We start from the raw sequence: 21,319 nt of genomic DNA, 5'->3' as shown, positions 1-21,319 counted from the left end.
ATTAATATTCGAAAGTTGCATTTGAAATCCATCGTTGCATATCATATGATTGAAGTGGAGATATTATAATTTTGCTCTTATCCGTTGAAAATTTCAACTAAACAGTAAAAAATATGAAGCATTAGTGTGATTGCTGGCCCAAATGATGTTTATATTCATATGGATTATATGATGAAATTGAGCACCATTTCGGCTTTTCGAAATAGTGAACGGTAATAAAATCGCTCTTCAGCACCCTTATCGCCTATGCCGTAAGCAAATAAAATATTTGTTAGCTCAAAAAATAAATCCAACACAAGCACAATTGTGTGCTAACAATTTTGATGAATTTTATTAAGAAACTTAGATTGACATGTAACTTCAAATGATTTCACTTAACTATGATGGACTTAAACTAAGAAAGTTAGTCATTTTTGTCTGAAATTAGTTAACTGGCTGCTCAGTTACGATATTTGCATAAAGGACATCTGAAACAGAATATTTTGAATGCATATTACTCCTACGAGAACTCATTTGAATTAATTCTTAAATCTTACGAATAATTTTGAACATGGATTCGTAAACATTGATAGTAATATACGCCCAATATGAACTGTTGACGAAGTCAAAGTAGTAATCCATAAGAAATGTTATAAAAGACCATCCGAAGCAGCAGCTCAACAAGTTCTTTATCAAGTACACCTTAGAATAAATATCTCGCAAATATCGGATATTTTCACACGTGCGTTTGTTCGAATTGTGGCGATAATTTTCTTGTAGTTGTTTCAACAATATTTTCACATCCATTAGAATATTGCATTGTCGCGAAAATGGTATTAACTTCTTCAAATCGCCTGTACATTTCCTCTTCCTGAAGAGACATTAGTGGCTCTAGATTAGTGGCATCTCTTTATACTTAGTGCTGCCCAAACCCAAAGACAGTGCATTGTAAAAACCAAGATGTGATATATCAAGCGCTCGATGCGTTGCTTTGAATTGTAAATGGAATAGTGTGATACACAGAATACTTGAAAGACACGAACAAATGGCCTCCAAAATGATTCGAATGATTGAAAATTGTATCGCTTCTTTGACGAAACCATATTTTTGGCTGGAAAATTCTGTAGCAAATGAATGTTTAAAGAAATTGCATCAGGTATTAAGGTGCAATCAATTAGACTAATGCAGTTTAATCTCTTATTTTGTTGCTATTGATTGACACTCACATTCAAGGCTTCAGTGAATTCGTATTCAAATGTTTTTCAAAAGACTTGATGCATTCTCCTCGGCAATTTGAAATTGAATCACAATCGCGATGTAGGTTGTTATCAAAACAATAGCCTGAAACAGAGTTTCAATTATTTCACGTAAATTTTCACTTTTTGAACTAGAAAAAATTATTTCATTTTTTGAAAAGAAGAAATGAGTTGAAAAATAAACGAATATCAAAATAGGTAATCGTCCAAAAAAAAAACATTCCAATCTTGGATAAAGTTTGCAGTTGGAAATTATGAATATAAATGATCAGAAGTGCTGACAAACAAACGTATAATCATCATACGTACGGACTTCAGGAGAGCATAATTAATTGTGAACATTTGTTTTATTTTGATTTGAATTGGTTGTTTCCACAGTTGGATAGAAAAAATGCGAATAAACCGTTGGTATTGTGGATCTTGATAGTTGGACGGAGTGTGTAATGCATTTGCCACACCTTTTCCCTACAAAAGATACATTTCCTTCATATTCTTCATGCAAAGCAAATCAAATATCAAGTTGCATGCAAAGTTTGTACTACAAACCACATTTTGACAATGTTAAATGTATAAAATTACATAAGCTATGAGCTTTTGTGCTTTACACTCACTGCGTTTTGACAACGTTCCGAAATCATACACAGATACCAAAAATTTAAGTTAATCGATATAAGATAGTACAAAACATCTGAAATAAATTACGATAAATTCAATGCGATGAATCTTGAACGAGCAATGACAGAATCAAAAGCAATTCTTACGTATCGTTTTTAATGTTGACTTGTATGTTTTGATGGTGACATATCCCCAATACGAACTATTTATGAAATCAAAACAGTAATCCATGGCAAATGTGATGAAAGACCACCCGAAACAGCTGCTAAATCGATTTTTTATCAACCAAACCTGTGAAATATATAAATGTATTTTAATGATCCCTTTATATTTAAAATAGAATAAATACCTTAGAATAAATATCTCGTAGATGAATGATATTTTCTTTGATGTGCTTATTGTTGGGATTTCGGTGGTAATTTTCTTGTAGTTGTTTCAATTGAATTTGTAAATCCATTAGGACATTGCTCAGTAAATTGATGATAATTGAAGTTTGGCATCGTCGAACCCGAATTATTATGACTGCACTAGCTCGGCATAGTAAATAGACGAATATGTTCAAGCCACCCGTTGGCAGTGAAAAAAACGATAATCCATATGCTTGAATTGTGGAAAAAATGAAAAATCCAATTGTTTTGCATTGCTCTTTGCGCAGTGCATCAAAATCCACTTTATGATTCAATTTTGTGGCGAAAATTATTAAATTTCCTCTTCATGTTTCCTTGTGAAAAGTGGCTCTAGATGTGCCATCACATGCTCTACAAAATCACCAGTAATGCTCATAAAACTTATGTAGCTCATCAATGGGATTTCTTTATGCTCTGCACTGGCCAGATGGTGTATTGTCTTCAGTGTATAAGCCATAAAAAAGGCGTGCATTGCAAAAATAAAGATGTGATATATCAAGCGACCGATTCGATGATTTGCATGGTATATTGAATAGTGTGAAACACAGAACACCTGAAAAAACACAACAAATGGCTTCCAAAAACTTTCAAATGCTCCAGACTTGTGCACACTTTTTAGCGAACGCATACTTCCGAAGTTCCAGAACGAGTGTGCATTTGAACGGAAATTTCAAGGTTTATAAACATATCTTTGTCGTGGTTAATAACGTATACACAACATCGAGTTTAAATTACACTCATATCATCAACGATAGATCTATCGATTGAATATTGCAATCCAATTAGCAAATGGCTTTGATAAGAATATTATTAGGTCGATGCATTAATGTGATTGACGTGTGATAATTTCATTGGATGGTGACGTCAAATTGTATTACGTATTTAAAATTCGAAAGAGTTACAATAATCTTCAATGTTTCTCCTCAGATATTTGAAACTGTATAACTATCGCAACATAAGTCGTGACTAGAACAATTGTCTGAAAAATGAGATGGATTTTCGAGTCGAGTTTGATTCTTTCTTTCTATATAACTTCTCAAAATAGAAGAAAAACTTCAATTTCGGTTACTACTTTGATGAATAAACTTTAAGCTTCGGATAATAACGGAACACGACAAGCTTTGTCAATCCATGAAGATAGTAACACCGTATGTTCAATTTCAATTATCTCAACTGACCGATTTCAACAATCCATGATTGAATGTGAACATTCGTTTCATGGTGATTTTGATTGGCTGTTCTTGGATCTGAAATGAAAATATACGCACAAATCGCTGATAATTCGGATCATGATAGTTCGATGGCGTGTGCAAGGCCTTTGTCACTGCTTTTCCCTAGCCAATAGAAGTTTATCAGTTAAAGTTTGATCATTTTAATAAATTTGTCATTTGAAGATCCACCCTGACATTCTCCACTATAAACTGGATTAAATCGACTCACCGTGCCCTGGCATTTTTCTGATAAAGAGCAATAATACCAAAAGACAACAGCAATTGAGCTGTTGTACAGCATAATATCTGGAACAATAAAAATCGATTGAATAACAAAAATTGATCCTATCCACCAAGTTCACGCTTACGAATATTCAAACTGTTTGATCCGTATAAGTTTAAGTTGATGTAAAACCAATAACTAGAATTTATGACTTCAATAGAAAATTCAATCAAAAACGTAATCAACGACCAGCCAAAGCAATCGCTCATCATGGTTTTGATGAGCCAAACATTTGAGTAAATCTCCCGCAGATACCGAATATTTCCGCGTTTATAGTTGATGTTAACCGGGCTGTCGGGTCTCTGGTGGCTTTTTATCTGTTGTTGTCGTAGCAAAAATTGTAAATCTTTCAAAATATCGGCGATAGTGTTTAATAGCAATGCTATGTGACAGCCTCGACAACGAATGATGGTCACCGTAAGGATCAATAAAGGTTGGTTAAAGTATTTGTCGTCATTCGAGATGGGCACTCTAATAAGTGAACTTCCTGCCGACAAAAGCCAACACAAAAACTGAAACCGTTTTTCGCACATATCTCAAACGTCTTGCCTTATGGTCGATGACATAGTTAAGTTTAGTAACAAATATGTCGTTAATTTTCTTGAGTTTTTGGTGAATTTCATTCTCCCGTTTACCGCTTAGCAGGGTTTCTAGATGTGTTGTTATATGTGTGGCGAACGTGCCGAATATACTCAAACAATTGATGTAGAACATCAACAGACTTTCTCTGTGCTTCATTATAGGTTGATCACGACCTTCATGTATGCCTTTTATTAAATTCAGCGTTAAGAATGTTACATGAACCGAGGCAAAGACCAAGAAATACAATAAAAATGGCAACGATTTCAAGAAACTTTCACGAAGCTTCGGACGATAAACAGAATACTGCGAAACACACAATACTTGAAAAATACGCGTGAATGGTCGCCAAAATGTTTCAAAATCATTTGGCATTTTCATATTATCCCGTGTCGGATACATTGCTCTTAGCACTGAGAATTTTGTCGTAAAACTAATTTTTTATCACCAACTCTCAATTTTTAAATGAATAAACCGAAGTTCATTTTTTACCTATTTCTGCTTATTTACTGTGTTACTTTGTCAATCAATAAAAGAAGATTCCAATCTTATTGACGGTTTATCTAATAAATTTCCAATTTGTTTTACGCTTCAACTACTCTAAATTCGTATTGAAAGTAAAAATAGATTTGATAATTGAATTCAACTCTTGTCTATGAAGAAGTAAATGTAAAAGTACGAATTTGACTTCAAAGTTCATAATATGACCATAATGTTCAAAATTTTGTATCTTCATCCTTGGTGTGGTGTGTGTTATTTGAAAATACCGCAATCAACCGGAGGTATGGCGAAATCGGTTATACGGTTGAGCAGTTGAAGTTGACAGTCAATGTGTCAATAGCTGTCAAATGGATGCTTACTTGTTTTCATTCAACACAAAATACTCTGAGAAATGGAAGTGAACAATTCAAACTTGTGTCGGCTGTGTTTTGATGAAGGAATTATCAATATTTTCAATGAAAATGGACAAGATTTTATCAAAATAATTCGGCAACATCTCGGCTGCGAAGTAAGTAGTTTGTCAATAACGTCATAACAACTAAAGTCGAATAACAAAAATTATTCAATTTGTATTAGGTTCATGAAAATGATATGCTTCCAAAGTGTGTATGCTCGGTTTGCTGGAATCAAGTGAGAAGCTTTCATAGCTTCTATAAATTCGTCAAAAAGAAACAGAATGCGTTTCTATCGAAATTAAAACCAGAAACGTCCATGCGACTCGCATTGAACTCCGTACATGCACGAGAACAATCTTCATCAAATGTGATCACAGAGCTGAGTGCATCCGATCCAGTTTTTGGTAAAGTATTATTGAATTTTTGATTTCAATTCCATCAAAATCCTTAACATATTTCACAATTGCCTTGAATGCCACACACATATGGAATACGTGGATCTAATGGTAGGCGAGGTTGTTGCGATAAAAACAGAACCTGTTGAATCTCTCCTAACTGAAACAGAAAATGTATTAGCAGACAAAGTGTACGAAGAAATGGGCCAAATTTGTGAAACACAAGTCAAAAGGAAAGTTGGAAGACCAAGAAAAGTTCAGAAGAAAAGTGACTATGAATATAAAGTGGATAAAATGTCGAATGAATTTGAATCAGACGATAGTTGCATGACGGGCGGTAAAAGAAAAAGAGGAAGACCGAAAAAAAGCAAAATCGATGGTAACGTTTGATATCTCTTCTCTTTTTTTGACATTTTAGTTTAAATTTTATTAAAAGAAAAAAAAACGTTTTTTTTCCAGACGATCAGGAATTGTCAAAAATAAAGAACAAAAGGCCAAGAGGTGAACAATCTAAATCGCTCTCAATATATACCTTGGGCAAAGATTATGAAGCTTTTATGCTGGAAAACTTCAATATGTCGTGTGAATTGTGTTCAGCAAAGGATTTCAAGTGTTTTTTCGATGTCAAAACTCATTATTCGGATGAGCATCAAAGCAATGGATATGTTAAGTGCTGTGACAAAAAGTTTATCTACATAAGTCAGGTGGTCGATCACATCGATTACCATTTGAATCCGGATGTTCTCAAGTGTGTAAAAAATAATTTTTATTGAATTATCTTTCTACTTGAATGTATTTAATAATTATACGTCTCTTGAATCTTAAAGGTGTAAACTATGCGGCCATCGAAATAAATCCAAAGCGCTTCTCCGAAAACACATGAGACTGGCGCATGAACAGAAACATCGATTTAAATGTGACATCTGCGGGAACACATTCAATAGAAAACCGCACATGAAGATGCACATACTTCGATTGCACGTTCCAAAGAATCCCAACATCAAATGTGAACAATGTGACCAAACGTAAGTTGAAAATAGCCGTCTAATAGAAAGGAACACATGACCAATTCGATTGTTTGCTATTACAGATTTTCCTCAATAGAAATATTGAAGACTCATCAAATTGTAGTGCACGAGAAACAGTACAATAAAAAACGGGTTCAATGCGAAATTTGTGGGAAGTCAATCAATTTTTCTCGCGTTGAAAATCATCGTATCTCGCATTTGGATAAAGAAGAACGTTGGAAGAATCGTGCTCAGTGTGATATTTGCGGGGAATGGTTTACATCTGCGAGCACGCTGAAGATCCACAAGTTTACTCATGATGCGTCACAAGAAGAGTGTGGAATATGTCATAAGATGTTTGGGCATAAAGCCAATTTAAACGAACATATCCGGAGAATGCATCGCGAACGAGAATTTAAATGCAAATTGTGCCCTAGTGCGTTTATAAGACAACACCAGTTGAATGTAGGTTCATGAATATTTTGGCAACTTTTCGCATTTATTAATGCGTGTTTACATTGAAACGGTATAATTTTAGCTGCATATGGAGAGTCACACGAAAGTCAGGCAATACCCATGCCTATTCTGCCCGAAAATATTTTACGTTCAAAAGTCAATGCACATTCACTACAGTCGTCATCATCGCGCTGAATTCGAAGAAGTGAAACGGAAGAGAAGAATCGAATACATTGGTGGACCTTAATTTATATGAAAAATACCTTTCCTATGTTGAACTGAAGCGCTTCATTTGACTGATGCTTATTTTTTTACGACATTTTATGAAACATTTAATAAATTGATTTTGTATTTTATAATTGAAACGATAAGATGTTCATACTTTCATAAATTTTCATCATTTGAAGCCGATAATATGTTCCACTGACAGTTGTGTCAAGTACGCAGCCATTTTGGCAGAGCTGTCAAACGATTTCGGTTTGAATCTGACATATACCTTTTAACGATGATTTTCATATAAACAAAAGTGTGATTCGGAAAATTTCATTAAAAATTCCGCATTGAATTGGGAATTTCGCTAGAGAAAAAAATGAATGCAAACACCCGAAAAATCATAAGTAAGGAGACGCAGGAGGCGGTTAAACGTTTTCTCACATCAAATATTTCAATACGTAATGTACGTATATGTTGTGAATTATTGTTGTTGTGTCGATTGTTTTAACAAGAATGCATTCAATTTTATAGGCATCACCTCAGACGCCAAACATTATGGACCAGCATTTTTCCCGAATTCTTCAAAAGAAACGAGAGGAACAATTGGAAGCGTCGAGACAAAGACTGTTTGACAGCAGAAATGAGTCTGCATTTGGAAAAAATGGTTCCATGCCGGTTGAAAAAGATATTACTCTCGATAACAGCATGATATTCTTCGGAAGAGTAAATAAATCATGGCGCGATGTATCTGGCGAAGATAGTTTCTTGGCCATGGAACGTCAATGTAATATGGAAGACAAAACCGAGCGTATAATTAATGCCAACGATACTTTGCTATTTGACATCGAACCACCTGCTGAACTCTGGAATCAAACCGTTAACCAAAGCGACACTGTCGAGGGTTTGGATAAATCAAAAGACAAAAACGATTATAAAGACGAATATGACGAAGAGAAAGATGATGGAGATGAAACAATTGAAATTTCTCCGGTGAAGTACATTGGCCTGATCCGTCCGTCCACAATCATCGAAGAAACGTCGTCACAGCTTGATTCATACAACAAGAATGGCAGTACATTGTTGTCGACAAAGTCGTCATTGTATGAAACGGCGTCAATAAACGAATCAGTGAATGGCAACAGTTCAAAATCAATCGATGATTTATCAGTGGATGGTAAAAGTTCCGCAACTGATGTTGTCCAACTGATCAAAAATGATGGGATTGAAAGTGATTCGAAAAAGGAAAATGGAAGTAATGCGAATCATGAAGATGCTATCGCCTCACCATTTGATAAGCAATGTGCTGAACGTCAACGCCGAGGCACCTTTGCGTTTAAACGCGACAATTATACATTTTTTCCCGACCAAAACTTGGAACCAATCGATGAAAGTGGTGCAAACAGAAGCTTAATCGACTTTGGAGCCAAGTCAAAGGATGACAATAGTATTGAAAATGAAGATCAATTCAATAATACACTCGAACGTGTGGACTACCTTTTGGAAAGAGGTAAACAGATATGGGAAGAGACACCAATTGCAAAACGAAGCACTCATCACCAAAGTCTCATGGAAACACCGCTGTTTTCGTGCAAGCGAAAGAGACTGCTCAACGAAATGGCCTCCATTGAAATGCTTCCATTGGCCAAACGAGGTCCCCTGATTGACTGTTCAACGCCAGAAATATTGCATAAAATGCGATTCAACAAATTTTCTGGCAAATGACACACAGTTGGTTGCCAATAGGAGGCAATACTCATTATGACACATTCCTTTCCATACATGCCTGCATGATAAATTGCAATTAAATTAATATAGGTGTTAGTAAAATATATTTACAAAATATATTATTATTATTTCCATCACAAAGTGATTAAAATATCCGTTCAATTAACTTGTGAAAGAGTTTAAAATTTTTATTTTTACTCATTTTCGTTTGTAATTATACATTTAATCTAAATTTAATCTGTTTACTATGCAATATCATTTTCATATCAATAAATATATCATTTTTGGTACACCAACTGATGTTTGTTTACATTCCGTTTGTGGAAACAATGAAACTTCGTAGACTGGACGGAAATCAATGAACAAAGATAATTTTGAACGTTGTAACCGATAACGTTAATGCTCGAAAAAGGGGAAATCGAGGCAGTCGGTTCTGTTTGTAGATTATGTTTATCATCGAAAAAAAAAAACAATCTTCTACTTATATTGTTCCACAGTAGAATGTGAGAATGGTTAGTATTCAACTTTGATTTGTTCAGACGAATAATTGGGCGTTAGGTCAAGATACAATAATAAATGAACAAATTGGTGAAAATTACGCATATTTTGGTGATTATCATCATTATAATAATATCTATGGTACGTGATTGTAGTTCAGATACTGTGAATAAATTGAATAAATTGAATTTGCTCCATAGGTCATGGTATTAAAATGAATTTTTCTCTTCTGTGTTGTGTGGCTCTTCAGTGTTGTGTATTCTTCCAAACGATCCTGAATGCACAGAATTATTCGGACCAACTGTGTGATAGTGTACTGTTTATCATGAAAAAGTATTTGGACATTGGATGTGCGGAAATCAAAAAAACTATTTTGTTTTGACAAAAGAAAAGATTTGAAATTTATTTTCATATTATTTTATTATTTTTGCTCGATTTTTTCCGGAATTGTGCTTAGCTCAGATCGATTTGTTTGCAGATTTTTACCTTTAAAAATAAAATGAAGAAGAAATTAATACCCAGTTTTTTAATTAGGCAAAGAATTAATTAGAAAAAACTGTTTGATTTTAAAATTTCAGAGTTTGTTTTTTTTATAGCGAAATCATGTGTGTATCATACTCTTCCTATCAAAATGGATATCATCATTTTAGTGAATTTTTTGAGAAAATATTTAAATCAGAAGAACCAATTACCTTTTTATAAATCAGGGAGAGCGATTCGCCAACAGAAATTCCAATGAAAAACTATGAAGAAAGAGAATGGTCATTTCTAGACAATGTTGAAATAATATCTTGATTTGTATGATTGAGAATAAATTCAGAATTTTTAAGAATAAAATCATATTTGTATCATACTCTTCCTATCAAAAATAGTTTCATCATGGAAAATCAAATTTTATGAAAAAATAGTGGAAATCTTGAGTAAACTGTCCAAATCACTCACCTCAAATAATTGGAGAATCGTACAATGACGCATATGATTTCGGCCAGCCATCTAAAATATAAAAGTTTAAATATGTTACTTCCAAAACACAATCAATTTATGGAAATGATAAGAATACAGTTTGAAATGGAAATTCAGAAATTTTTTTAAAAAGTAAAATCATGCATGTTTCATACTCTTCCTATCAAAAGGATATCATCATGGAAAAAAGCTAAAGAGTGTTGGAAAATTATATTATAATTGATAATTACCATTCAAATAACAGAGAAGAACATTGTGTGTTACTCTCATGTTGTGTCGAATCTACGAAAAAACAATTTAAAGGTATTAGTTAATTTAATAATGAACATTCAAACCGATAACTGGTTCGATTAAGCTATTTCAGAGTTTGAAAAATTAAAATCATCTATGTGTCATACTCTTCCTATCAAAAAAAGGTGTCATCATAAAAAATTAAACAATAATGATGCAAAAAATACAAATCCTACCTTTTCGGTCAAATTCAAGCAATGGGCAGCTTCAAAATGATTCAAGTTCCAAAATCTGAAATTATAACGAAAATTCAAAGAAAATGTCATGAATTTTTTTTTATCAATCGCCGATTTACAATTTTTTGAACGAAAAAAGGTCAGCAATTTTAAAAATAAAATCATTTATGTTTCATACTCTTCCTATCAAAATTAATATCATCATGTTTTTGAATAGAAACGAAATTTCATGAGAAAATAAAATGTCAATTACCTGTGATGCATGATGTGGTTGGAAGAAGATGTTGTGCCGATGACTTGCTAGCCATACCTAATATCAATTTATCCTAAAAACACTCGGCTAACTAAATCAAAAGACGCTCAATTCCACAGTTTGGTTATTAAGTTTTAAAAAAAATGTGTATTTCTAGATCAAATTGCAATAATGGTGCATACTTTTGGTGTGCAATGCTTTTCTTTTGTTCTGTGTCATTTTTATATTGCAAAAGTTCTAAATTCTAAAGATTTATGTTTTTGAAAACCTAAAAAAAAACATGTAAATGCTTGCTTTTATAGTCTATGAGAGCACTGAGTTCATGCATAAGAATCACAAAGGGTTATATGTTCAGTTAACAGACTGGATCGCCTCTCGTATTTTGTGCAAATCGAAATTACGATTATCTTTTATCAATGATTTCAATGGAGATTATTTCTGACAATTATATTAAAATACTTTGTATTTACAAACAAACATTTGTCTAAATTAGTATAGAGAACTTACAAAATCTAGTTTATGTTTATTTGTTCACTCATTCTTTTTTGTTGTTGTTCTTGTTCTTTCTATACTCGATTTGTTAATTCAATTTTGGTTAATAACTCTCTAATGCACAGATTCGCGTCTAGGCATGGGCTAGAGCGTTGAATATCTTACACGGTTGCGGCTTTTTTTTTTATACTCCACGGTTTCTCAAATCTTTAACTTTGTAAATTCGCACAAGCCAATGTTCAGTCGTGTATGCTTCTTCCAAAACATCCAATTCGAAATCTTTGTTGCCAATTTCGGCGGCACGGACACGATCGTAGCCTGGCGGTTTGCCACCTTCGGTGTAGACCTGTGGAAATAGGAATCAAATAACATTAAAAATAATTATTGGTCATTACTCATAAGACAGTGTTGCTCAATAGACAAATTACCTGTCCGAATCGATAGTAGCACATTTTGTACATCAAGCAATTCAAGAGAGTTGGTGAACCTTCTCGATCGATGCGGAAATCGCCACTTTGTGGAGCATAGTAGTCGCTTTCCTTGATGTGAGCGCCACGATCGGTGCTGCCACCAATTCGAACCATCCATAAGAATTTGTTAATGTCATCCGAGGAGTAACCAGTTAATCCACCGAAAATGACTAAAACATAGTTGACATCAAGTTCACGCATAATTTCATAAGCCTTCTCTTCGGATGATGCCATCGCTTGGCCAACTCTTGAAATGTGCGTATTGTTCCACGTGTTATTGTCTACTAAAATTGTTCGATTTGCCATGGCCGTGATTTGATAGCCATAATCCCACCATGACATAATGCGAGCATCTTCTGGTGTATTCATTTTCAACCAGTAGTAGGCTTCGCGAAAATCATCAAAGATAATCCGTGAACCGTCCATTGAACGAGCGCTGAGCACAATCGATGGCGATGAATAGGCTTCACTTGTAACCCAAGTGCAGTGGAACGTATATGTAATCAATAGGAATGTCATGAGACCAACAAATGCCCATGCAATCTCCTTCTTTACACCCGACTGTTGCTCGTACTTCTTTGACTTTTTGGCGTCTTTGTTCGAGGATACGGCGGCTGTAGTTGAGGTAGGTGCAGTCACAGGGCTCTTGATGTATTTTGACAGAAGATGTGACACGGTAATACCAGAAATTACGCACATTACTGGTGCCAATACCAACATCAAACGAACCATTACACCCTGGAAAAAGGATTGTCATGAATTTCTTAACGAAAATACGATTCAAGACATTAAATTGCTTAAGGCATCAGCACTTGAATTTGGTGTCAAAGCAAAGACTTTTTCACATTGGATTTGTTTAGATTGCATATATCGACTTATTAATGGACCTAAAATTTATTGAATACATCAGTACATACCGCAAAGTAAATGCTCGTAACGCCATATAAAATGATGAAAATGTTAGCATCGGTCAACTTTGCAAAACACAGGTACAAACCAGCTGGGAATAGGAATACCAAAATCTGCGAAAACAATTTTCCATTAAAACCTTCGAAATAGAATTTGAATGAAGCAAAATTGGCCGATAAATGTATTTATTCAGCGATCAAAGTGTAAACAGTCATGGTGATTCAAAATCGCCAGGAGTCGATCAAATTAATGAGTCTCACCGGCAGTTCGATTTCGATCACATACTGGGATTTATTTTTCATCCGAAATTAAACGAAATATTTTCTCCTGACTTTCAACTTGCCCCAATCTACAATCAATACAAAATGCTCGAGAGCAACTCACTTGCAAATCAAAGTAAAACGATGACCAAGAAGTCGGTTGATGCTCAGAAACTGAGGCAATAATTGGAATGTGATTTTTGGCGTAGCTAGGATCCAACAGACTGTAGAAACGTCCAGTCCATGGTGACACTTTGCCTAGAATATTGAATTTACAGTTGGTTATTTCACTTTCAAGATTTGATTTTATCAATTTGATAGTTTTTTCCGAAACTAATTCGAAAGTTGAATTGAATACTTCAACGAATAGATTGTCAAACACTTACCGGTGATGCTGAGAATGATGCCAACAATGACAACTGCACTAAAAACAGTCATTAAAACGGCCTTCAACAATGTTTCAAAATACTCTTTCGAGAGACGAGCGCGTACATACTCGATGAATGCAAAGATTTGGCACAGCCCAAACACACCCAAAGCCTATTGCAAATAAAAACGAAGCATATTTTAGGTATATTTAATTTTGAACAGTATTTCAATGGAAACAAAAATAAATATTTTTAGAAAAATCAGAATTTGAAAATTCAAAATCATTTATGTGTCATACTCTTCCTATCAAAATGGATATCATCATTTAATTCACCAAATATTATGTTAACCAATGCAATCAAAATGATTTGATTTTTTCAATAAATTTATGCATAAAACTTACCAGCATATGTTCAGAGCTTTGAACCGGTTGAAAGCCAACGAATGAAATTTGCATGGACAAAATGGTTCCGACACAGTACAAGATGCTGTATGCAACATAAATGCGATGGGAAAATCGACCGGTGAGCAATAAGGCGAGCACATGCAATGGGATCAAGTTGATGAGAAAAACATAACCACCCCAGGATGATACCATGTAGAAGTAAGCCAAAGCCGACATGGTTGACCAGAGGATAGTACCAGTTTTAACCGCTTTGATCCATAAGTAGTACGTTAATAACATGCAGAAAATGGCAATTCCTTCGTTATCATAAGAACCAGCAACTGATCGCGAAATGTATCCGGGGACAATTGAAATCATAGCGGCTGCTACTAAACCAGCTCCAGTGCTCTGTTAATAAAAGCAAAAAAATTGATATAATATACGATATTGAATTATCATATGATATTTTCTTTTCAAAGACGTGCACAACTTACGTGAATTTCTTTAGTCAAGAGGTAGGTGACCAATGTGGTGAGTGATGAGAAGAACGGTGCCAAAAAAACGCAAACATTTCGAATGTCCACGGTAAAGTTCAGCAACCATAAAATGCGATACAATGCAGCTGATGTGACCATTAATCCAGGATAGATGGTACCACCAATTATTCGACCCAACGGATACCATGCTCGATCATCGAACCAATTGTGAAAATTGTAGAAACCTTGTTCGGTTAAAAATCGCGTTGTGCGATAGTTGAAGTACGGATCGAATTCATGGATAACACTCTCGAATCGTAGAACCGAAAAGAGGCGTGTTGCAAACGCTGCAGACGACAACGAATGCATAACAAATGAATAACTATTGATTTTGTTTTACATCATTGATTGTGTGGGTTGTATAACCTCAACAATCGGGCTGGTATTGGATGTGATTTTTTTTTTTTGGATATTGAATATGGAAAAAAATGGGATTTGACTCACATAAAATAGCGGCTGTGGTTAATATCGCCAATTTAACGAGATGTTCTTGCTTTTCCAGCCCAAGCCTGGCTTTCGATTGTGTGGATGTATCCATTTTAGTGCCTTTTATGGAAGATAAAAAATAGAATTATGGTTTACCTTCATTTCCATCGCAATTTTATTGCAGCTTCACGTTTTTTTCCACAATTTTTTTACATCAATTTCAATATTTTTATAAATGACGATAATATTTACCAAATTTTTATCAATTTTTCTGATAGAAAAAAAAAACACCGGCACCACAAATATATCTCAAATCATTATTGACGGCGTGGCACACACATAAAATACTTTAAGCATCAGCCATATTTTATTTCGCAGTAGAATGACAGTCAAACGCAATACAACCAAACCGGCAAAATGTTGAATCTTTTAGTGTTTATGAATTTTAAAATGGATAAAAAATCCACAAAAACCAATAAATTTTTTTAAGAGATATCATTCAATGTCAAAAAGACATTGAAAATAATTAAAAACTAATTGAATTTACCATTTTTACGCATTGAGTATTTCAATTGAAATCAAATGAACGGCAACGTACATGGAACGCACTCTTGCTTCGCGCCAAATTCACATTCGCAAATGTCAGTGTGACAATGTCAGGGTCATTCGCAGCTCATCTCAATGCAAGTTTTTCTTATTTTACTACTGTCAAACGAAGTTTTAACGATTTTTTTTTTCAGTACAAAAGAGTGCACACAGTACAATTATTCCCATGCATCGAGTCAAAACAGATGCGCAAGTTTGCACCGATATCAAGTCAATGTAGTGAATTTTACTGCACTAGTTTAAGATGAATACATCAAATTTCGAAGAAATTTTCCGTTTATTCCAAGAATTAGCTCAAACATTGGCTGGTAAAAATGGTCAACGTAAGTGCATTGAGTGCGCAATTAGCCCAATTGATATATTTTACTTTGAGCTTGTTAATTAATTTGCTCTAACTGTTGCGTTGGTTTTAATTAAATATTATTGAAATGGATGTGTTTTGTGATGTTGTTGTTTTTATTTTTTTAAAGGTTGGGCCATGGATAGTATATCTGGTTATATATCGTCGCACCCAAATACGATAAGCGACAATTTGCCATTCGATGAGTCAGAGCTATTGAAGAGAATCCAGAATCAATTAAGCATGTCGAAAACGCCAGTCAATGCTACGCTATTTAATAATCACTTTCAACAACTGTCGACATGTGTAAGTTGGCTTTAGTTTCTTTTCATGACAGAATTGCTGTGTGTAAAAAGTAGGTTCAATGCAGTCAGTTGCAATGTGAAAATATTCATTTGTGACAGTGTATTGGTGTGTCGAACGAGTCATATGATTGGCTGGCTTAGTGTACAACAGGAGAAACATTTCAAAATAACAACAATGTGTGTTTTTGTTGATTTTGCGACTGAATATTTTTCACAACAACAGTCGGTTCCTTGTCGATGCGTTGAAAACCACAGACAAATGTTCAAATATGGTTCTACACCGAAATGTTGAACATATGTTTTTTTCTCTTATTTCATTCCAACATCGATGCGTTCATTGTAAATGTTCAAGCCAGCATCATAGTAGACAAAGAGATTGAGTATACGATGAAATCGGATCTTTTTTTTTCTGTATCCAGTGAATAGACATTCATTCTGCCAGCATCGTTTGAAGTGTGTGGTACGCTTGAAACCATTCATCCGTTGAAATTCTTTGTGTTTTTTTTCTTCTTGCAGACTGACGCACATACTCGCACATCAATTTTAACATTTCTTGCGCTAATGGCACAAAGCGAGAGCAATGCAAATGGCAAAAGTGCAGTTAATAACAATGGAACAACGAAAGCACCCTTTGAAATGCCGTCGTCAAGATCACGTACAGCATACTTGCAGCAAACCAGCGTTGCGCTGGGACGACGCTTGATTACGGGCCCAGAACAATACGTTACACCACCAGCGCGTGTATGTATAATTTTTTTTGTCAAAAAACATTGTCTTCAAGTGTTTTAAGTTATTTGTGAATGTACTGTGATCTTTTTTACGAACGTAGGCAATCCCATCGAGTACATCCACCCAAAATATTAGTGCCAATCAAATGCAATGTCCAAAAGTGCAAAAATCTAGAAGCATGGGAAATTTTCAACAAAGTATCGCTCTTTCGGAAATCACTCCATACTCTGAATACACAATCACTTCACAACCAGCGGAAAGTGACGGTGATTTTGTGCAAAATGTTATTTACGCATTAACCGGAATCGAAGGGAAATATTTCAAAAAGGATATCATCACCGGTGGATTGAAGCTCGATGCCAAAGTACGCATCAGCGCAAAACATTCGGCCATACTTTTGCGGTTGGCAGAAGTGGCATTTTACCACGAACAATTGATTTCATTCACCGATCCGAGTACTGGTCGCAGCCCATTGGGCTTACTCGGCCAAGGTTTAGTCACCGCATTGAAGCATGAACTCACAAAATACTATGGAATGGTTGCAATGCTTCAAGAGCAGGTTTGTTTAAACAAAAGATTTTTTTTTTCACATGCGAATTATAACCGAATCGGACATGACTTATATGAGAGAAATGAATATTCATTTCAGCACAATCGCTATAGTCGATCAGCCCACAGCACTGAACGGTTAACCCTACTTCAGATTGAGATGCTAATGGTTGAGCCACGTGAACGTTTGCAGTGGTTGACCAACATTGCTGAAGCGTGCCAAGAAAAGAAAGGTGGCGCTTTGGCTACGGAAATTTTCGCATTCAAAAATGACGGTAACACCAAACGCAAGGCTCTAGTCCATGATTTGCTAGTCGCTGTGTGCACACCATTGCAATATATGCTTGCCAAGTGGTTGATTGAGGGTGAAATTAACGATCCACACTCGGAATTTTTCATCGAGGTTCTGCCAGAAGTCGGCACCGACCGTCTATGGAATGATAAATATCGCGTTCGCGAAACAATGCTTCCATGTTTTATAACAGAGTGAGTAACGACCAACAATCGAAATATGTATAATTTTGTTGTGATTTTTCGTGTGTTTTTTTTTTCAACAGAGATTTAGCGCACAAAATTCTGGTCACGGGAAAAAGTATAAATTTTTTGAAGGATATTTGTGACGAGCGCACAATAATCAAAGGCCGTAAAGAACTGAAAGAATATCTTGAAACAAATGGTAAATATTTTCTGAACTCTTTTCGATTCTTCATCATCACAACAGTTTTGATGACTTTTGACATTACCTTGTTTCAGTTGAAGACATTTTTGCGGATGTGCCCGACACAAAGCTCCATCTCATGATCAATGAGGTATATTTGGCCACTTCAAAGAAAGTGCTGGACATTGTTATGGGCCCACACAAACTACTGGAACATCTGCAGGCCATGCGCAAATATTTATTACTTGGCCAAGGTGATTTTGTTGGCCTACTTATGGAAAAACTTAAGTATGTTCTCCTCATTCTATTCAACATTATTTTATGACTTTTGTTTTGTTACTTTTTTGTTGATCTCATTTACAAATTATCAATTGATTCGACTAAAAAAAAATATGATTTTAACTCAATGTTGAAATATTTCCAAACAGACCTGAGCTTGATCGTCCGGCAAAAGAGTTGTACAGCTATGAATTGTCATCGATTTTGGATTCGGCGCTGCGTTCGACCAATTCGCAATACGACGATCCTGAGATCTTGAACAATTTGGATGTTCGTCTGATGAGCAATTTCGAAGGCGACACCGGCTGGGACATATTCTCACTTCAATACACAATTCAAGGGCCGTTACTAACAATGCTCGAAGTATCAATGCCAAAATACTTACAACTCTTCAAACACTTGTGGCGTCTGAAACACATGGAGTACGTTTTGTCGGCCAAGATTTGGAAAGACCAAAAATGTAACGCAAAGGTATGCGAAGAGAAAATCAGATCTTGTCCAGAATTTTATTTAAAAAATATTGAATCATTCAACAGATTCTTCGGAGTATGAAGAAGGAGCTGAATCCGGTGCTGTATCGCCTGTATTTGTATACATCACAGATGATTCATTTCATCCATCAAATTCAATACTACATTTTGTTCGAAGTGGTCGAGTGTTCATGGACGAAGTTCCAGGAGAGAGTACAAAAAGCAACGGCGCTCGACGAAATTCTCGAAGCGCACAATGAGTTCCTGCATAATGTTAAAATCGGCGCATTTTTGGAAGATGGCGGCCTAATTCACGGATCACTCGAAAATGTTATAAACGCCAGTAGTAAACTAGAGCCATGGCAAGATCGTTTCTTTGAGCTTTGCCTGACTGAATTGAATTCGCGACGCCAATTCGAAAATCAGATAAAAACTAGTGCAAAGACTGGTAAATATGGCGTTACATCTGAATCACGTTTGGAACGTGACGAAGCACAGAAAATGTTCGACCTGTCAATCGCTGAAGCTAGAAAATCATTGGAGAAGATCGGCTCCGACTATGAATTTGCCGTCAAACAATTCCTCTTGTTATTGGCTGGTCTTCAGAATCAGCCGGATATTCTGCAGTTTGGTATACGATTGGATTTCAATGAGTACTACAAGAATCGTGATCAACGCTTGGGAGCGCCGCTTACGTTCGAGCATATGCGAATGACCATGAGCAGCATGCAATTCCGTAACAGCAACATTATGATTTCAAGCGTTGGCGCTGGTGCAACACCGATGGCCAGCACGTCTCGATTCCTTACACAGTCTTGCCACAACTGACCGTTGTCACAATTTGATCCCAGTGATTTCCACATTCAGCAAATATCATCGAGTCAATTATTTTACTCTTCGTCATTTCAACCCAATCAAAATGTTAATCTAATCTCAACACAAAATACTCACACAAAAACTCATTGCAAGCATCAAATGGCCAACAATCTTTTGTTACTTGATTGTTGTGATATTTTGTAACCTAACGAACACTGTTTATTCATTAATTCTGCCAAAATAGAATGATAAGCACCACAAAATGCTCTATATGCCAATAAATTCCATATTGAAGGAAAGTAGTCTTTAGCTGTATCACTTTCTCCTCTTTTTACCACAACGAAAACATTTTTTTTTTTCAAAAAATACCAAAAGAACGAACATGTGAACGCAACCTTCAAACGTGAGGCGAACGTCACCTACAAACTAACCTATAATGACATATCTGTCATTCAAACATTCAATTGTGAATAAATAATAAAACTTGACACACTCATTAAGCATTTGGTGACTATTTGAAACCATATCATAGCCAGTATAGTGATTTTATCTGTAGTTCTCTCTCAATAAAACGAAAATGTCCCAAGCAAAATGCTGTTTATGTTCTTTAATTGGTCCATTTCATCCAACACGGCAAGAAGACATTGTTTTTGTGATGATTTCATACGGTACACGAGTAAGAATGATTTTTTAATTTAAAAAGTATTTCTTGATTTCCCGCACACAATTTACGTGTTTGACATTTTTTGCTGATTTTATTCATACACTCATTAGATTAAATTCGAAGGTCAAAATCCGATGAAATTTCCATTTATTTTTCGACTAATTTTTTGCAAATACTCTCTATTCAGTCTTATTATACAATTTTATCTGTATTTGTTCTAATCGATCTAGGTTATGATTGATTCTATTTTCTGCTATAAGTGCCAAATGTTGTTAGCTCGTTTCAAGCAGCATATCACTTTCGCGAAACAGATTAATTATGAGCAAAGTCATCTCACTTCGAGTGCATGTAGTTTCTGCTTATTTGATGAGGAAGGAGGTCTACAAAACTTTGCAGATGCATACGGATCGGTGGTGTATTTATCAACATTCGTGGAACAGATTTATGGTGTTAATGTAAGTATATGCCATGGATGTTGAATGTCATTCAATGCTACTTAGCTGTAGACATCTCTCTCCGGCTATACGGCAAACAACAGAACCAACACTGAACATGAAAATGACATGTTCAATTGTGTTTGTTTCGTTAGTTTCAACTGTGCCGCTTCGAGAGGTCACTTATGTCCAGAGACTTATGTAAGATTACATTCATTTGTCGCTTTATTTCGTTTTCAGCTCTCGACGGGTGCCAATATTTGCCAACGATGTTATCCCAGCCTAGAGAAATTTTATGAACATTGGTCTTTGTATTCTCCGCGCAGTAATGCTCTTGCTCAACAGGTGCATAACTTTGCCTTGATGAAGATATGAATAAATCAATTAAATTAACTAAATATTTTGCTCAGTTTGCTCAA

General features: G+C 35.2%; 5 protein-coding genes across 7 annotated transcripts in view; 3 read left to right on the top strand and 2 right to left on the bottom strand.

Moving 5' to 3' along the window:
• The window catches only part of LOC129569311 (NIF3-like protein 1), a 188,744-nt gene that overhangs the window by 45,169 nt on the left and 122,256 nt on the right, over nt 1–21,319 (top strand). The window lies entirely within an intron of this gene.
• Nucleotides 426–2,357, bottom strand: LOC129569037 (uncharacterized). 2 transcript variants are annotated; one of them, XM_055447431.1, is made up of 6 exons: nt 2,200–2,357; nt 1,997–2,141; nt 1,847–1,923; nt 1,545–1,700; nt 1,206–1,320; nt 426–1,100 (listed from the first exon to the last, which is right to left on the bottom strand). In XM_055447431.1, the coding sequence occupies exons 1-5, from the start codon at nt 2,305–2,307 to the stop codon at nt 1,231–1,233; spliced, it is 576 nt and encodes a 191-aa protein (XP_055303406.1). In that variant the 5' UTR covers nt 2,308–2,357; the 3' UTR covers nt 426–1,100; nt 1,206–1,230. The 2 variants fall into 2 exon arrangements, with proteins under 2 accessions (XP_055303406.1, XP_055303407.1); XM_055447432.1 differs by lacking the exon at nt 1,545–1,700.
• Nucleotides 5,155–9,318, top strand: LOC129569026 (uncharacterized). 2 transcript variants are annotated; one of them, XR_008688007.1, is made up of 8 exons: nt 5,155–5,339; nt 5,408–5,630; nt 5,737–6,000; nt 6,081–6,369; nt 6,449–6,646; nt 6,712–7,093; nt 7,167–7,760; nt 7,829–9,318. XR_008688007.1 is itself a non-coding variant. In XM_055447414.1 (2 exons), the coding sequence occupies exons 1-2, from the start codon at nt 7,674–7,676 to the stop codon at nt 9,017–9,019; spliced, it is 1,278 nt and encodes a 425-aa protein (XP_055303389.1). In that variant the 5' UTR covers nt 7,342–7,673; the 3' UTR covers nt 9,020–9,318. The 2 variants fall into 2 exon arrangements, 1 of the variants encoding a protein (XP_055303389.1); XM_055447414.1 differs by lacking the exons at nt 5,155–5,339; nt 5,408–5,630; nt 5,737–6,000; ... (1 more) ...; nt 6,449–6,646; nt 6,712–7,093 and having other exon boundaries at nt 7,342–7,760.
• LOC129569022 (dolichyl-diphosphooligosaccharide--protein glycosyltransferase subunit STT3A) lies at nt 11,315–15,675 on the bottom strand. The gene is made up of 9 exons (XM_055447405.1): nt 15,303–15,675; nt 15,069–15,170; nt 14,583–14,911; nt 14,107–14,496; nt 13,721–13,874; nt 13,459–13,592; nt 13,083–13,187; nt 12,124–12,903; nt 11,315–12,041 (listed from the first exon to the last, which is right to left on the bottom strand). The coding sequence occupies exons 2-9, from the start codon at nt 15,160–15,162 to the stop codon at nt 11,880–11,882; spliced, it is 2,148 nt and encodes a 715-aa protein (XP_055303380.1). The 5' UTR covers nt 15,163–15,170; nt 15,303–15,675; the 3' UTR covers nt 11,315–11,879.
• Nucleotides 15,682–20,104, top strand: LOC129569019 (gamma-tubulin complex component 3). Its single transcript, XM_055447400.1, has 9 exons — nt 15,682–15,979; nt 16,127–16,302; nt 16,818–17,042; nt 17,131–17,589; nt 17,680–18,065; nt 18,137–18,255; nt 18,333–18,525; nt 18,666–18,987; nt 19,053–20,104. Exons 1-9 carry the CDS (start codon nt 15,901–15,903, stop codon nt 19,812–19,814), a joined length of 2,721 nt encoding a protein of 906 aa, XP_055303375.1. The 5' UTR covers nt 15,682–15,900; the 3' UTR covers nt 19,815–20,104.

This window comes from Sitodiplosis mosellana, unplaced genomic scaffold (assembly GCF_009176505.1).
Source record: "Sitodiplosis mosellana isolate CC-2019 unplaced genomic scaffold, AAFC_SMos_1.0 Smas_scaffold_30, whole genome shotgun sequence".
Lineage (NCBI taxonomy): Eukaryota > Metazoa > Arthropoda > Insecta > Diptera > Cecidomyiidae > Sitodiplosis > Sitodiplosis mosellana.
The sequence above is the reverse complement of the archived record's forward strand: the minus strand, read 5'-3'. Positions and strand labels throughout refer to the sequence as shown.

Excerpts from the sequence above, each read along its gene's own strand:
- LOC129569037 (XM_055447431.1), bottom strand. The coding sequence starts at position 2,307 with ATGGATTTACAAATTCAATTGAAACAACTACAAGAAAATTACCACCGA. Across the intron at positions 1,924-1,996 it reads GTCAACATTAAAAACGATAC|ATGTTTTGTACTATCTTATA; the intron begins GTAAGAATTGCT and ends AATTTATTTCAG. Across the intron at positions 1,321-1,544 it reads ATTATGCTCTCCTGAAGTCC|GCTATTGTTTTGATAACAAC; the intron begins GTACGTATGATG and ends ACTCTGTTTCAG.
- LOC129569026 (XM_055447414.1), top strand. The coding sequence starts at position 7,674 with ATGAATGCAAACACCCGAAAAATCATAAGTAAGGAGACGCAGGAGGCG. Across the intron at positions 7,761-7,828 it reads CAAATATTTCAATACGTAAT|GCATCACCTCAGACGCCAAA; the intron begins GTACGTATATGT and ends TCAATTTTATAG.
- LOC129569022 (XM_055447405.1), bottom strand. The coding sequence starts at position 15,162 with ATGGATACATCCACACAATCGAAAGCCAGGCTTGGGCTGGAAAAGCAA. Across the intron at positions 14,497-14,582 it reads TCTTGACTAAAGAAATTCAC|AGCACTGGAGCTGGTTTAGT; the intron begins GTAAGTTGTGCA and ends TTTTATTAACAG. Across the intron at positions 13,875-14,106 it reads AAAGCTCTGAACATATGCTG|GCTTTGGGTGTGTTTGGGCT; the intron begins GTAAGTTTTATG and ends TATTTGCAATAG.
- LOC129569019 (XM_055447400.1), top strand. The coding sequence starts at position 15,901 with ATGAATACATCAAATTTCGAAGAAATTTTCCGTTTATTCCAAGAATTA. Across the intron at positions 15,980-16,126 it reads GGCTGGTAAAAATGGTCAAC|GTTGGGCCATGGATAGTATA; the intron begins GTAAGTGCATTG and ends ATTTTTTTAAAG. Across the intron at positions 16,303-16,817 it reads TTCAACAACTGTCGACATGT|ACTGACGCACATACTCGCAC; the intron begins GTAAGTTGGCTT and ends TTCTTCTTGCAG.